The 15,057-nt window shown below is 41.1% G+C and overlaps 3 protein-coding genes across 5 annotated transcripts in view; 1 reads left to right on the forward strand and 2 right to left on the reverse strand.

Moving 5' to 3' along the window:
* Positions 1–833: 833 nt before the first annotated feature.
* serpinb1l3 (serpin peptidase inhibitor, clade B (ovalbumin), member 1, like 3) lies at positions 834–5,577 on the reverse strand. 2 transcript variants are annotated; one of them, XM_052542792.1, is made up of 7 exons: positions 5,415–5,577; positions 4,233–4,409; positions 2,945–3,085; positions 2,628–2,745; positions 2,356–2,498; positions 1,624–1,791; positions 834–1,548 (listed from the first exon to the last, which is right to left on the reverse strand). In XM_052542792.1, the coding sequence occupies exons 2-7, from the start codon at positions 4,398–4,400 to the stop codon at positions 1,144–1,146; spliced, it is 1,143 nt and encodes a 380-aa protein (XP_052398752.1). In that variant the 5' UTR covers positions 4,401–4,409; positions 5,415–5,577; the 3' UTR covers positions 834–1,143. The 2 variants fall into 2 exon arrangements, with proteins under 2 accessions (XP_052398752.1, XP_052398754.1); XM_052542794.1 differs by lacking the exon at positions 5,415–5,577 and adding an exon at positions 4,593–4,832.
* Positions 5,578–8,315: 2,738 nt separating this feature from the next.
* On the forward strand, positions 8,316–11,377 carry rmdn1 (regulator of microtubule dynamics 1). The gene is made up of 10 exons (XM_052542796.1): positions 8,316–8,515; positions 9,220–9,316; positions 9,399–9,486; positions 9,729–9,888; positions 9,965–10,054; positions 10,128–10,183; positions 10,278–10,365; positions 10,450–10,480; positions 10,556–10,689; positions 10,768–11,377. The coding sequence occupies exons 1-10, from the start codon at positions 8,411–8,413 to the stop codon at positions 10,810–10,812; spliced, it is 894 nt and encodes a 297-aa protein (XP_052398756.1). The 5' UTR covers positions 8,316–8,410; the 3' UTR covers positions 10,813–11,377.
* A 156-nt stretch (positions 11,378–11,533) lies between these two features.
* Positions 11,534–15,057, reverse strand: part of LOC127946304 (NEDD4-like E3 ubiquitin-protein ligase WWP1) — a 17,701-nt gene continuing 14,177 nt past the window's right edge. For both annotated transcript variants that reach the window (XM_052542783.1, XM_052542784.1), the window contains exons 19-25: positions 14,290–14,423; positions 13,964–14,104; positions 13,769–13,889; positions 13,594–13,698; positions 12,486–12,582; positions 12,332–12,404; positions 11,534–12,258 (exon numbers count right to left, since the gene is read on the reverse strand). In XM_052542783.1, coding sequence (XP_052398743.1) covers positions 12,159–12,258; positions 12,332–12,404; positions 12,486–12,582; positions 13,594–13,698; positions 13,769–13,889; positions 13,964–14,104; positions 14,290–14,423 — 771 coding nt within the window. In that variant the 3' untranslated portion in view covers positions 11,534–12,158. The remainder of the gene's footprint in view (positions 12,259–12,331; positions 12,405–12,485; positions 12,583–13,593; positions 13,699–13,768; positions 13,890–13,963; positions 14,105–14,289; positions 14,424–15,057) is intronic.

Below are 15,057 nucleotides of genomic sequence, written 5' to 3' on the forward strand. Positions count from 1 at the left end.
TTTGTTTCCAGTCAAGACTTGGAGAAACTTGTTCATGCCTTTATCACCAGCAGGGTGGACTATTGTAATGGGCTCCTCACCGGCCTTCCCAAAAAGACCATTAGACAGCTGCAGCTCATCCAGAACACTGCTGCCAGGATTCTGACTAGAACCAGAAAATGTGAGCATATCACACCAGTCCTCAGGTCCTTACACTGGCTTCCAGTTACATTTAGGATTGATTTAAAAGTACTTTTACTCGTATATAAGTCACTAAATGACCTAGGTCCGAAATATATTGCAGATATGTTCACTGAATATAAGCCTTACAGAGCACTCAGATCACTAGGATCGAGTCAGTTAGAAATATCAAGGGTTCACACAAAACAAGGGGAGTCCGCCTTAAGTTACTATGCCGCCCACAGCTGGAATCAGCTTCCAGAAGAGATCAGATGTGCTAAAACACTAGTCACATTTAAATCTAGACTTAAAACTCATCTGTGTAGCTGTGCATTTATTGAATGAGCACTGTGCAATGTCCGAATTGATTGCACTATATTTTCACTGTTTATGTAAAATCATTTTGTTTTAAATTCACTTGAAAAAAAAAACTTAACAAAATTGCTCGTTTTATTCTTGTTATTATTTTACTTTATGTAAAGCACTTTGCTGTACCATTGTGTACGAAATGTGCTATATGAATAAACTTGCCTTGCCTAGTTATTTCTTGTGTTTGTTTCATGACTCTCTTGACACCGAGCCCCTGAATTGGATTATTTTTTACTGATATGGAGGTTAAAAAAATAAAATAAAATTTATGCAAACCCACAGCACCTTTTACAATGAAATAAAGGTTCGAGCAGAACACAGGTTTTATTTTATTTTTGAATTATTATTATTAGTTGTTTATTCATGATGCTGCATGCACCTGTACAGTAAATACATAAATGCTCTGGATTTGACTGCAGATGATTCAACAGAAGAAACAACACAGGCACTCGGGAATAAAGGCAGTAAAGCAAAAGTTCAAACTGGACTTTCAACTGAAACCTTTGAAAGTGCACAGATCTGAACCTTGATCCTCATCTACTGGTATTATGATTTCTAAATGGCTCAAACCCATCAGAAACATGTGTGTGTGCCATGTGGTGGAGTGCCGGGACCTCAAGGAGAGCAGACGCGTCCATAGAACAGAACGCTCTTGGAGGGATTGTGGCGTATGAAGAAGAGGAACGGGTGATCAGCGTGAAAGCGCTCAGGACGCATCAGGCAGCGCATCATCATGACGGCACCGGTGGCTGCAGCGGCCTCCGTCCCCTCCTCATTCACTTCAACAAAGGACTTATGCACCACCTTAGACAGCACCAGATCATTTTTCGGGGACAGGCCGGAGAAATCAGCTCTCTGAGAGTCAAACGCATCCACCATTCCCAGGCTGACCAGGAGAGCCTTCATGTCATAGGTTTCCTCCATTCTGAATCTTGGCAGAGACACTTCCACTTCAATCAGATCCATCATGTCAGGTCGGGTCCACTCCACAAAGTTCTCGTAGGTCAGCGCGCTCTCCAGCTGGACAAGAGAGATGTGTTAATGTCACTTAAGCAGAAGACTCATCGTAATAAAAACTAACTGCAGGTGTCTCACCTTCTGCAGGCCGGTGGTGTCGTCCTGCATGGTGTTGGGAAGCATGATCAGCATACTGAGGTCTTTCCCAGCATACGGAAGCTCCAGAATCTGACAGTTCACATCAGGAATGAAGGCCAGAGGAAACTTAGCCTTCTGGAACATCATCTGCACAGGCTTTGATTCTTTCTGTTAACAATCAGTGGAAACGCATTACAGTCATGCTCACTCACGTCACATGACACTGCTGCACAAATCATCAAGGAAACATCAGGAATATTAAACATTCCATGAAGGAAAAATAAATAATCTCTGGCTGCATCCACATTATAAAAGAGTGCAATCAAAACCAACGTATCTTCAGACTCTGGTCATCAGAAATTAGATTCATGACTAGAGCTAAAACAGGAACAGATTTTGCCCCTTTTAAACACTTATCTATGAAGTAAGGAAATGCTTGACCTAATTCAATACTACTGAACTTATGCACACACAGTCAGTTAATTATTCTAATCTTTTTTTTAATATAAATTTATTGAATTTTATTTATGTATTTGAGGACTGCTGACAACTTATTTCCATTATTTGGAAGTTCGATTTCAGCCATTAGCAAGTCAAATGTTTCACAAGGCAAGTTCCTTTATATCTCAAACACAAAGTTTATGAAGAAAAAGAGTTAATTAGATATACCACATAAGCTGAAATGAGAGAATGCAGTGCACACTAAGAGTAAAAGTCCTTGTGAACTCTGACCTTGTTGATCTTGAACTGCTTCTCTTGGGTGTGTTCCTCTCTGAACTTCCTCTCCCAGCTCCCCTTGAAGTAGATGGCGTTCACCAGCACCAGTCTGGTCAGCGAGTCCACGTCACCCTCTGCCAGCAGATCCTTGATCTTCTCTGGGATTACAAACCCACACGGCAGGAATTTTATGTTTATTATTAGTGGTACAGTATGTAATCAATCATCAACAGTAAAGTTTTTTTTTGCTTCATCTTCCTAAAAAGAGGATAAAACAGTTTTTGCACCTTGTGTCTGTTTCTCCACCCAGGTGTTGATGTTGACACGAGCTGCGTCTGCATTACTGCTGAAGTCCACAGTCTCCAGTTCAGCCTTGTACAGGGTTTTTGTGTCACTTAGAAATTTCTGTAACAATCGAGAGAAGGAATACTGACATATTGCACACATCGAGAAAATCAAAGAAATAAAGCAGATTTTATTTATTTTTCTTTTCATTATTCATGTAGTGTTAACATTTGATAAAGGAGACATTCATCAGACATTCAAACACTACATTTACAGGAGTCGCATCTGTCCTCTCTGTGTGTGAATAAACAGTGCTCACCTCGATGAACGTGTAGGACTGATCTCCATAGAGGCGACTGGCCAGACTCAGTGCGTACGGAGCTCCGGCTCTGTTGATCTCACTCAGGAGTTTGCTGAAGCCAGCGTGGATTTCACCCTCTGCTTCAGGAAAATGCAGAGTCTGGAGACAGACAGTCACTGAAAGTTTCCTTCATGCTGAAGTTAGATGTGGCTGATATTGAGCAAACATCTGAACCCAAAGCTAAGCCCTCTTCATCTCCCATGTAAAATGACAAGAAGTTAAAATCAGTTATAGGCAAAAGTTTTAAATTAAGAAGAGTTGCATTCAACCTTGCCTTGATGTGGTTCATGAGAAGTACATGGTTATCAATTATGTTATTCTGTACAAGAGAACAGCAAAGACACCAAATATGACTACAAAGATGACACACCTTCTGCATTCAGTCTTTACTAGTCACCCGCCACCAAAAGAGAACTCAAACCACTTCTGTGTGCAGCCCTGCTGACGCATGAGCACTGTGCTATTGCTACGGCGATGCCCTTTGACCCTCAGAGCATTATTATGACATTTATCAACATTCATTGCGTAAAAGGGTTAACTATCTGATCTGTACAACCACTACAATACTCCAGTTTGAAAGGTTTCAGATTACATTATGAAACAGCAGAACAAGCTGCCATATTAAACAATGTCACTATAATCTGTCAAATACAGTGCATTATATCAGCAGCAGCTCATCGTTTTCACTGAAGATGTGATCAACATTATTTAATGTAAAATGTATTTAATTTTTTATGTAATAAAAATTAGTTAAAGATTTAATCTTACAAATTATTGTTTTGATTATCATTCTGTCAAAATCAAATTTATTCATGAATTAACCTAAACTGGTATCAGCTTCATGACTGATTTACAAACCCTGGGCTGATAACAACAGACCATTTCACAACAGTTTACTGCTTTACTGTGGTAACAACACCCTGATCTTTCCAAAGGTGGACCAGCCCAGAACACATCCGCTCTGTGACGGAGTCAGAAACACTATCTCACAGTCGTAAACACTTCATCACGAGAGACCGTAAGAAAACAGCAGATCCATCACGTCATCCATTGTGAAGTGATTTATGCAATCTTAATACATCACATTAAAACATTTTAGTGTCTTTGCTCTCTTTATGCTGTTGGGAAGTACTCATTACTGTATTTGAAGTTTACCATTAAGATAAAGATTGGACTCACAGGGGAACTTTATGACTATATAATCCCAAATCAAGATGTGCTGTAATCGGATGAGTTTGAGACTGACCCGGGACATCTGAGACGCAGTGTTTCCTCCGGCTCCGAGAGACAGCATAGAGAGAGCAGCAGAGATGCTGAGAGGAGAGTAGAAGACATTGGCTGAAGCCTGTCCCTCAGAGATCTTCTGGAAGAGACTGAGAGAGAAGCGTGTGTGTGCCGCAGACAGATGCTCCATTCTGACACACTGAACACAAACACAGACAGAACTCAGTGTTTACACACCATTATATGGACTGCTTCATGAGAATGAATAATCACTATGAAGAGGAACACTTTGAACACATACAATCTCCATTTCAAATCCATAGTCAAGTCATCTTTATTTATATAGCGCTATTAACCATACAAATTGTCTCAAAGCACTTACAGTATTTAATATGAAAAGTGTGTCAATGATGCAGAAGGACAGTAGTAAACACTCAATTTTCAGTTAAATGCAGTTCTTCATTGAATTCCGTGATGTCTTTATCCAGCTCAGTTCAGTTTAAGTAGTATCTGTGCAATCAAGTCGACGATATCGTTGGATATTAAGCTATGACAAGCTATATTTTAGTTATCAGTTAAGTTACATTTCATGTCAACTTCCTCGTTGTCTGCAGTCATCGCTCTCTCGGTCAGGGTTGCCAGGTTTTCAAAACAAAACCCGCGCAATTACTACCCAAACCTAGCCCAGTCGCGTTTCGAGGTGGATCCCCCGATAATGATTCCGTTCAAAGGAGGAAATACAATGTTTTTGGCGGGGATCGCTCCGGGAGGGAGGTCGTATTTTAAGGGCTAAATGTAATGTTATTGGTGTCGCTTCAACCCGCGGACATGAAAAACAACCCGAGACAACAGCGTCAAAGTATCTGATTCCGCGTGAAAACCCCGGACTTGGCAACACTGCTCTCAGCCCATTGGACAAACGAACATCACAAACGACTGTGATTGGCCAACGTTGACCGAACTACGCGTAGAATGTCTTGACGCATCAAAATATGACAAAAAACAATCGCACTTTTGCTGAAATTGTGTCTTCAGATGTTTACATATATCGTTGACAAAAACAAAAAGCATCGAGACGCGTCATTAACGGTTACATGAAACATCTTAGTGTTTCAGCGTGTTGTTGCCTTTCACGTATTCATTAATAACTATCAAAATGCATTACTTAATGTTCTCGGTGTTCCGATTCATTAGAGATACTCACATGTTGTAAAACGAGTCTTCAGTTGGAGGAACTTCCGCAGAGAATGAATCCCCGGAGAGAGCGAGTTTATATGAGCAGCAGACACACCCTCAGGAACACACACACGAACACACACCCTCATGAACACACACACACTCATGAACACAAACAGACCCTCATAAACACACACATACTCATGGAAAACACACACACACACACACACTCATGAACACAAACAGACTCTCATAAACACACACACTCATGAACACAAACAGATCCTCATAAACACACACATACTCATGGAAAACACACACACACACACACACACAATCATGAACACAAACAGACTCTCATAAACACACACACACACACACACAATCATGAACACAAACAGACTCTCATAAACACACACACACACACACACTCATGAACACAAACAGACCCTCATAAACACACACATACTCATGGAAAACACACACACACACTCATGAACACAAACAGACTCTCATAAACACACACATACTCATGGAAAACACACACACTTATGAACACGCACCCTCGTGAACACACACACACGCCCTCATGAACACACAACACACACACACACTCATGAACACACACACACACACACACGAATACACACCCTCATGAACACACACACACAAACTCACACACACACACACACACACACACACACACTCATGAACACCCTTATGAACACACACACGAACACACACCCTCATGAACACACTCACACACACACACTCATGAACACACACAGACCCTCATAAACACAAACACACACACCCTCATGAACACACTCACTGACACCCTCATGAACACACGAACACACACACACATGACCTCACACACACACACCCCCTCATGAACACACAAACACACACACACATGAACTCACACACACACACACCCTCATGAACACACTCACACGCACACACACACACACTCATGAACACACACAGACCCACATAAACACAAACACACACATATTCATGAACACACACACACACACACACACACACTCATGAACACCCTTATGAACACACACACGAACACACACCCTCATGAACACACTCACACACACACACTCATGAACACACACAGACCCTCATAAACACAAACACACACACCCTCATGAACACACTCACTGACACCCTCATGAACACACGAACACACACACACATGACCTCACACACACACACACCCTCATGAACACAAACACACACACACATGAACTCACACACACACACACCCTCATGAACACACTCACACGCACACACACACACACTCATGAACACACACAGACCCACATAAACACAAACACACACATATTCATGAACACACACACACACACACACACACACATATGCTACACATGCATCAGTATTAAAACATCCAGACATAGAATTGAAAGTTACAATGAGTAAATTAGAAATAAAAGGGCTAAACTAAAAAGCTTTAAAAGATATATGGCAAATTAAATAGGATGGTGAGAATAAAGGACGGCATTTATATAAAATCATTGAAAATGAGAGGAGAAACATCTCTTGTTTTCATACAGCATCAGTCCTCAGCTCCTCTTTAGAAAAGAAACCAAGTATTAACGTCATTTAGTCAGGTTTAACTAGGGTAAGTCGTGGTCATTATTGTTAAATGTGCCTTCTGTGCTATAGCCTTTTTTTTGATTTTGTAATATTTGTAATATAAAATCCCAGTTTATGATGTGTAGTGTGTAGTACATGGTATTATGAACTAAGAAAAAATTACATAAAGACTATATACATAAAGAAATTATTTAGTAAAAAAATATACTTAAATTAAAATGTTCTATTGCTCAAGATTTTTTTTATTTTTTGTTTTAGCTTTGTACTCAATTTATACAGAGTTTATAATTTACGACACATAACAAAAATGTTAATAAACTAAAACATTTTACAGTAAAAATACTGTTAACAATAGGATACATGCTGTCACACGAAGACACGTTTATTTGTAAACTACCCATTATATATATATATATATATATATATCTGTATATATATATGTGTGTGTGTATATCTTCAAGAATCGGCTTAAAACCCTCCTCTTCCATCTTTATTTGACCCTCTAACTTTAACACTCACTATTATAATTCTATTCTTTAAAAAATCTAACTACCTTTCTAATCTTTTTGTATTCTATTTTCTTTTCATTTATTATGCAATTGTATATGTATGTGTGTGTGTATGTGTAAAGACCTCTAACTAGCTTGCTCTATTCTTTTATTTTTTAATTCTATCTGTTTTCCTTTTATTTATTATATTAGTTAAAATCTCATGCTACGTGTACTGTGTTAACCTAACTGAGACTTGTTATAGCACTTATATATCATTGCTCTTTTTGTTGTTTTTGATTGCTTCCACTGTCTTCATCTGTAAGCGCTTTGGATAAAAGCATCTGCTAAATGAATAAATGTAATGTAAATGTAATCTGTGTGTGTGCAGCACAGAAGCGGTCATCAGTAGCACAGGTATATTTGTAGAAACAGACAACAATACATTGTATGGGACAAAATTATATATTTTTTCTTTCATGTCAAAAATCATTAGGATATTAAGTAAAGATCATGTTCCCTGAAAATATTTAGTAAATTTTCAGATCTTCAAATAGTTGTATCTCAGACAAATAACTTCCTCTTAACAAACCAGACATCAATGTAAAAAGGTTTTCAGATTATGTATAAATCTCAATTTAGAAAAACTGACCCTTATTAATGATTTTGTGCTCCAGGGTCACATATATCTTTTCAATTAAAAATTTAATTAAATACTATCCTAGCCCTAACAGCTTAGAGCTTTGAAACGCCCCAGTGCTGTGTCTGGTGTCGATAACTTTTGCTCAGTCCACTTCCGGAATGTGACGTATGGTTCTACAGTCCATAGACAGTACCGGAAGTATAACTAACATTCAGCTCAAACACGCAACACGGAACACAGTCCGGTGCTCTGACCGATCCGATGGCCTCCGTGAGTTTGTTTGCAGCCTTCAGGCGGTTTGTGAGCAGAAATATCAAGATCCGGAGGATGAACGAATGCAGTTGGACCGATCGAATCAGAACTTCAGTAAGATCCACGTCAGAATTAGATTATCATATGCACAATATATAAAGCGCGTGTGTGTGTATATATACATATATATATATATATATATATATATATATATATACATACATATATATATATATATATATATATATATATATATATATATATATATATATATATATGTATGTATGCATGTTAAGAGCGAGCGAGCGAGCGAGAGAGAGTGTGTGTGTGTGTATGAGAGAGGGAGAGAGAGAGAGAGAGAGAGAGAGTGTGTGTGTGTGTGTATGAGAGAGGGAGAGAGAGAGAGAGTGTGTGTGTGTGTGTGTGTGAGAGAGGGAGAGAGAGAGAGTGTGTGTGTATGAGAGAGGGAGAGAGAGAGAGAGAGAGTGTGTGTGTGTGTATGAGAGAGGGAGAGAGAGAGAGTGTGTGTGTGTGTGTGTGTGTGTGTGAGAGAGGGAGAGAGAGAGTGTGTGTGAGAGAGAGAGAGAGTGTGTGTGTGTGTGAGAGAGAGAGAGAGAGAGAGGGAGAGAGAGAGTGTGTGTGTATGAGAGAGGGAGAGAGAGAGAGAGAGAGTGTGTGTGTGTGTGTGTATGAGAGAGGGAGAGAGAGAGAGAGAGGTTATGGGTGAGAGACAGGTGAAGGTCACTCTGCTGTTGTTTCTGATGGTTATGAACAGAGTTCTTGTGTTTGTGAGCAGTGTTGTGTGTTGTGTGTGTCAGAACAGAACAGCTTCGTTTCTCGTGGCTGTGACTCCACTGTCCTTCCTGATCTATGAGAGAGTGGCTCGTTTCTCTCCGGTTCGAGCGCTGGACTCAGGTAGTGTTGCTTGTTTTTCCTGCACTGAGCTCTCGATGAAGTCTTAGCGCTGCTGCTTGAATTAACTGCATCTTCTGTCCAGCTCAAGAAGTTTTAGAACAAGCAGATTATCTGTACAGCTGCGGAGAGACTCAGAAACTCCACCAGCTCCTGGTGCACCACAAAGACAGGTAAAACTAACCCGAGAAACCTAATTATCTGGTGTAAAGACAGAAAAAACCTGAAGCTGTGGGTAAAGGTGACGGGATCATCAGTTTTCAATGAAACCTTACCGTCTTCAGCCGCAGGTTCACGATGAGAGGATTCTGGTTATTCTCAGCCAGAACACAAACATCAGAAGTGTTAGATCATGCATGGATCTGTTTCAGATGTTCTGGAGGATGAACGGTGATGATCTAACACTTGTTTGCAGTGATGATGCAGAGTTTCTGTGGCGTTTGGCGCGAGCGTCCCGTGATCTGACGTCACTGTCCAGCATCAGCTCGGACGAGAAGAAGCGGCTCACATACGAGGCCCTCGACTACGCCAAGAGAGCTCTGGAGAAAAATGAGGCTTCCTTTGCAGCACACAAAGTAGATGATCATTTCTGTTAAATGTTTTGCAGTGTTTGAGCAAATATTTGATGTTTTATCACCCCGTCGTCTGCAGTGGTTCGCTATCTGCCTCAGTGACGTTGGTGATTATGAAGGGATCAAAGTGAAATTAGGAAATTCCTACATCATTAGAAACCACTTAGAGGTAAGATGAATTAAGTGTATTAAGTAACGTTCAGCACTGAATGAATGAAACACTTTAACACTCGTCTCTACAGCGAGCGATTGAACTCAATCCAAAGGATGCAACATCCATCCATATCCTGGGTTACTGGTGAGTTTGTATTCTGATATAAATATATAGCCACACTGGAAACTTTCAGTAACATCATGATCTGTTCCTTCGACTCTCTGTCTGTGTCTCGCAGGTGTTTCGCGTTCGCTGAATTAGCGTGGTACCAGCGGAAAGTTGCAGCTGTTATTTTTGCATCGCCTCCAACAGCCACTTATGAAGAGGTCTCTGAAAGGAATAATTCTATTGTGTAGACGCTTGAATTAACATCGAAGCTGTGGGAGTAATAAATGTGTTGTCTTCCTCAGGCTTTGGCATTTTTCCTGAAAGCTGAAGAAGGTCTGTATGAACACAAGCACCTTTATCTTGTTTCTTTATTTTACACGACTTTAACATTTCAATGTCTGGATTTAGTTGACCCAAATTTCTACAGTAAGAATCTGCTGATGCTGGGAAAGACGTTCATGATGCTGAGAGACGAGGAGCGTGCGGCGCTGTGGCTCACTAAAGCACGAGACTACCCTGCAGTCACAGAAGAAGACAAACAGGTTCACAAACACAGTTTAATCAGATTCATCCGTTATATCATCTGCAGAGGCGTAATCTTCTCGTTTGATCCGGTGCAGGTTCATAAGGAAGCGCTGGAGCTGCTGAAGAAACTCAACAGATGACGATCAGTCTGAAACTAACCCGATGTGATCGAACACTTACTCAGAGATGACTTCGATAATATTTGTAATTACTTGCCACTGATTGGTGGCAATTTATCATTCGCTATTTTAGACTCTTTTAATGTCTGCCATTAACAGAAGCAGAATAAAGAGACAAAATCTGACCCTAAAGCTGACGGTAACTGACTAGTACTGGTGTATTTGTAGCACACTTGAATGTTTGCTAGCTTCAGACAGATACGACGCCCACCAGCAAACAGACCTTGGACTGACTGCAGATCAGAGATCATCGGTGAACATTCAGTGTGTTACTGTCATGAGGAGTTTTAACTATTCAACACTCGTGTGCACCTGCAAACTATGAATACTCCAACTTCCATTTTCTCACAGAATCATTCAACTAGAAGCTACTTATTAAGAACGACAGAAAACAAAAGCAATTGAAGCAAAGAAAACACTGAAACCGATGGCATTAGTGTGAAACTGAAACATGGTGTTTGTTCTTTATTTACATGAATCAGATCTCAAATGTTTTGGGAGCAATTAAAATTAAAAAATGATTAAACTTTTTGTCTATTTTGAGCTTTTTGTGCAGATTATATTAAGCCAAACTAGTTAGAATAAAATCAGTTCTGTGCCAAGATGCAATTGAATAATAATAATAAAAAACAGAATCTACAAAAACTTCATCAGCGCTTGGAGAACACAAGAGACAGCAGAGTTTGTTTGAACTCATATTTTAATATGAAAGATATTCATGGACACAGTTCTCCTCCCCTGAAGGTCAAAGGCCACAGAAATAGTGAAGTGCTTCGAGCACATCTGATGTCTGCAGAGACTCTGGAGGAACCAATACTGATGGACAACAGCAATACTGTCCGAGCCAGTCGTGATGAATGATATGAGACACAGAGTCAATCATCTCTCAGTCTGCAGGCAGCCATGCAAGCGCTTAACTATCACAACTCGATGTTTGACACAAAGAAAACCCCAGGCACCTGATCAAACTCTACAATCATTCTGTAAAAGCTCTATAAAACTAGAGCCGCAAGTTTGGAGCTCTACTATAAAATCCTCTAATGTTGTTTTTTTTTTTTCAGGCTCATTTTAAAAACCCGCCAAATGAATAAAACAAAGCGTTGTTGTATATAGATATCAGCGTCGAAAAGATCAGAAAAGCTCAAACGCTTGCATATTCATGGGGAATCATGGTATGAAGATCGCTAAATGAGGTCTTAAGATAAAGATTTGGTTTGAAATGACAAAATAGCTTATTTACATTGGTAATCATCTGTGCAAGATTCATGGTTTTGTTTTACTTGGCCGTAAAGAGGAGAGACGTTTCATTACTCTTGACCGAATCCTTCCGTCTCCTCGATCGCAAAGAGCAGCTTCTCCTTCAGCTGTTCGTAGCTTTTGTAGGGGGGCAGATCCAGCCGGTTAAAGCTGAAACACACAGAACGGAGTGAGACGTGAACATCATCTGCTTGTGACGTCTGTCTTCATCCTGAAAACTCACCAGGTGTGACTCCGGGGCAGCCAGGTCTCTTTGCCCACCTTCTCAATGCAGAACTTCTGCGGTCCGTTGCTTCCTGGAGGATGAAGAATCGGAAGAGAAGAGTCAAATACGTCTGTGTCACACGGGTGATGGAGATAAACCGCTGAACACTCACCCATGAGTTCAGCGAAGCCCCCCAGAGGAAGTCTGCAGGTGCCCGTCACAAACTGCATCAGACGCAGACGCACCTCGTTATCCACCTCCTTCACCAACTGCACAGAGACAGTCACAGAACACCTTTAACGCTTCCTGTTTCAACAACAGCTGAACATCCTGGTCACGGACACAACTAATCCAGGAGAAACATGTCAAATGATCCAGGATTAACTCTAATAAAACAACGGAGGATGGATTATTCATTACCATTGACAAGAGAACATCTTAAACAACATGTTTGTTAGATCTTGAGAATCAATGTGAACATCACTTGTATTTAACATTAAATCAACAGATGTATCCACATGGACACACTTTCTGAAGTTAACTTTACATTTACAACCACTTCAAAATATATGATTAATTTAGTTAATTAATACATTAAATCACAGGGACAAAACACAGACAGAAAGTGCTGAAGTCACGTAGTCTGACAGACGGGTCACTAACAGCTGGTCTGTGATAGTCTCGTAGCTCGGTCAGGACATCATCCTCAGATGTGGTTTATCATCTAAACATGTGATCATCTTCACAGCCGCTCGCTTCTGACCAGAGAAGTGTGTGGAGTGTGGAAGATGAATAATAGAGCGATCATCTGCATTCAGGTTAAAATACAGATACATCTTTTGAATCTGTTAAAGGTCTGCTTTTAGTGTGCACTCACAACAAAACCTTGTGCTTTGGTAGAATACTGTCTTCTATCATCTAGATCTGTGAACTTGAGCGAATCGAGACTGTGTGCTGGCCTCACAGACGTGAAAAATACATCTACAGAAAGCAAAGAGTCTACTAAATGAACCAATTAAAAAAGGAAAAAATTAAAAACAATTCTTCCAGATTATGTAATCGGTATGAAACGTGCCCTGTGGAGACGAGTCGGTGTCGCTGACTTCACTGCAGCTGATACAGGACAGTTATCAGTCAATTATCATGAAGTCTTCCTCCGGTGTTTGTCCCTGATGCATTCATAATCATTACCTCTCTGTGTGCGCTGATAGGCTACAGGCAATTAAAAGCACATTGTTATGATTGATATGGTTTATTAATATAAATATCTGGTTTCACACCTGCCAGAACCAGATGATCTGTTTGCTGTTGCGTGTGTAGTGCCGATAGACCGTGTTCCTCTGCCAGTCCTGCAGATCCACCTCCTGCATGCCACACAACATCACCTGCAAACACACAAGCGTCCGTCACTCAGAGCTCCAGACGGTCAGACGGCTCTAACGGACCGCCACGCACCTCCAGCTCCTTCTCATCAAAGTACTGCAGCCACTGCAGCGGCACCACCTCGTTAAAGCCGTCCAGGAACGCTTTGGTCTGACTCTCCACGCCACGAGAAAACCTCCACTCGGCCATCAGCCTGCGGGACAGAAGAGAGCGTCAGGACCAGGACCCTCACAGCGGCTCGTGTGGCAGAGGGGGACGCGCTCTTACCCAATATACTCCTCTTTATTCTCCTCCGTCACCAGGACATTGGCACCGTCTGCTTTCAGGTCATGTGATGTGATTTTGCCCAGGATCTCCATGTCCACTGAGAAGTACATCTCAAGGCCACACTCCTCGATGTTGTTGTCTCTGTGGATGAATCACATGAGCGGTGATCAGCAGACCACAGAAACCTTTACTGTGACCTCTGACCTCATCATTCCAGGTCATAGATTAGTGAAAACTGAAGATGGAAACTCTAGAAGTATAATGCACTTGCTAGCTGTTTTCACCTTCAGAAGGTCAGGATGGTTTACAGTATGAGACAGACGCACCTGATCCAGATGAGAGAGTTATAGAACTCCGGATCGATGGACTCCAGATCCTTCAGGATCAGTTTCTTATTGAGCATCCGCTTGTAGAAGGGCAACGAGAAGCCGGTGTCGATGAACTTCCCGTGGAAGAGAGCCTGCAAACACAGACGAGACCGGTCTACAGACTTCAGCTTCACTGGTGTGTGTGTGTGTGTGTGTGTGTGTAAATGAGTGAGTGAGTGTGAGTGAGTGAGTGAGTGTGGGAGTGAGTGTGTGTGTGTGTAAATGAGTGAGTGAGTGAGTGTGTGTGTAAATGAGTGAGTGAGTGTGTGTGTGTGTGTATAAATGAGTGAGTGAGTGTGTGTGTGTGTAAATGAGTGAGTGAGTGTGTGTGTGTGTAAATGAGTGAGTGTGTGTGTGTGTGTGTAAATGAGTGAGTGAGTGTGTGTGTGTGTAAATGAGTGAGTGAGTGTGTGTGTGTGTGTAAATGAGTGAGTGTGTGTGTGTGTGTAAATGAGAGTGTGTGTGTGTGTGTAAATGAGTGAGTGTGTGTGTGTGTGTGTGTGTGTGTAAGTGAGTGAGAGTGTGTGTGTGAGTGAGTGAGTGTGTGTGTGTGTAAATGAGTGAGTGAGTGTGTGTGTGTGTAAATGAGTGAGTGAGTGTGTGTGTGTGTGTAAATGAGGGAGTGAGTGTGTGTAAATGAGTGAGTGTGTGTGTGTGTGTGTGGGAGTGAGTGTGTGTGTGTGTGTGTGTGTGTGTGTAAATGAGTGAGTGAGTGTGTGTGTGTGT

This window comes from Carassius gibelio, chromosome A24 (assembly GCF_023724105.1).
Source record: "Carassius gibelio isolate Cgi1373 ecotype wild population from Czech Republic chromosome A24, carGib1.2-hapl.c, whole genome shotgun sequence".
Classification (NCBI taxonomy): Eukaryota; Metazoa; Chordata; class Actinopteri; order Cypriniformes; family Cyprinidae; genus Carassius; species Carassius gibelio.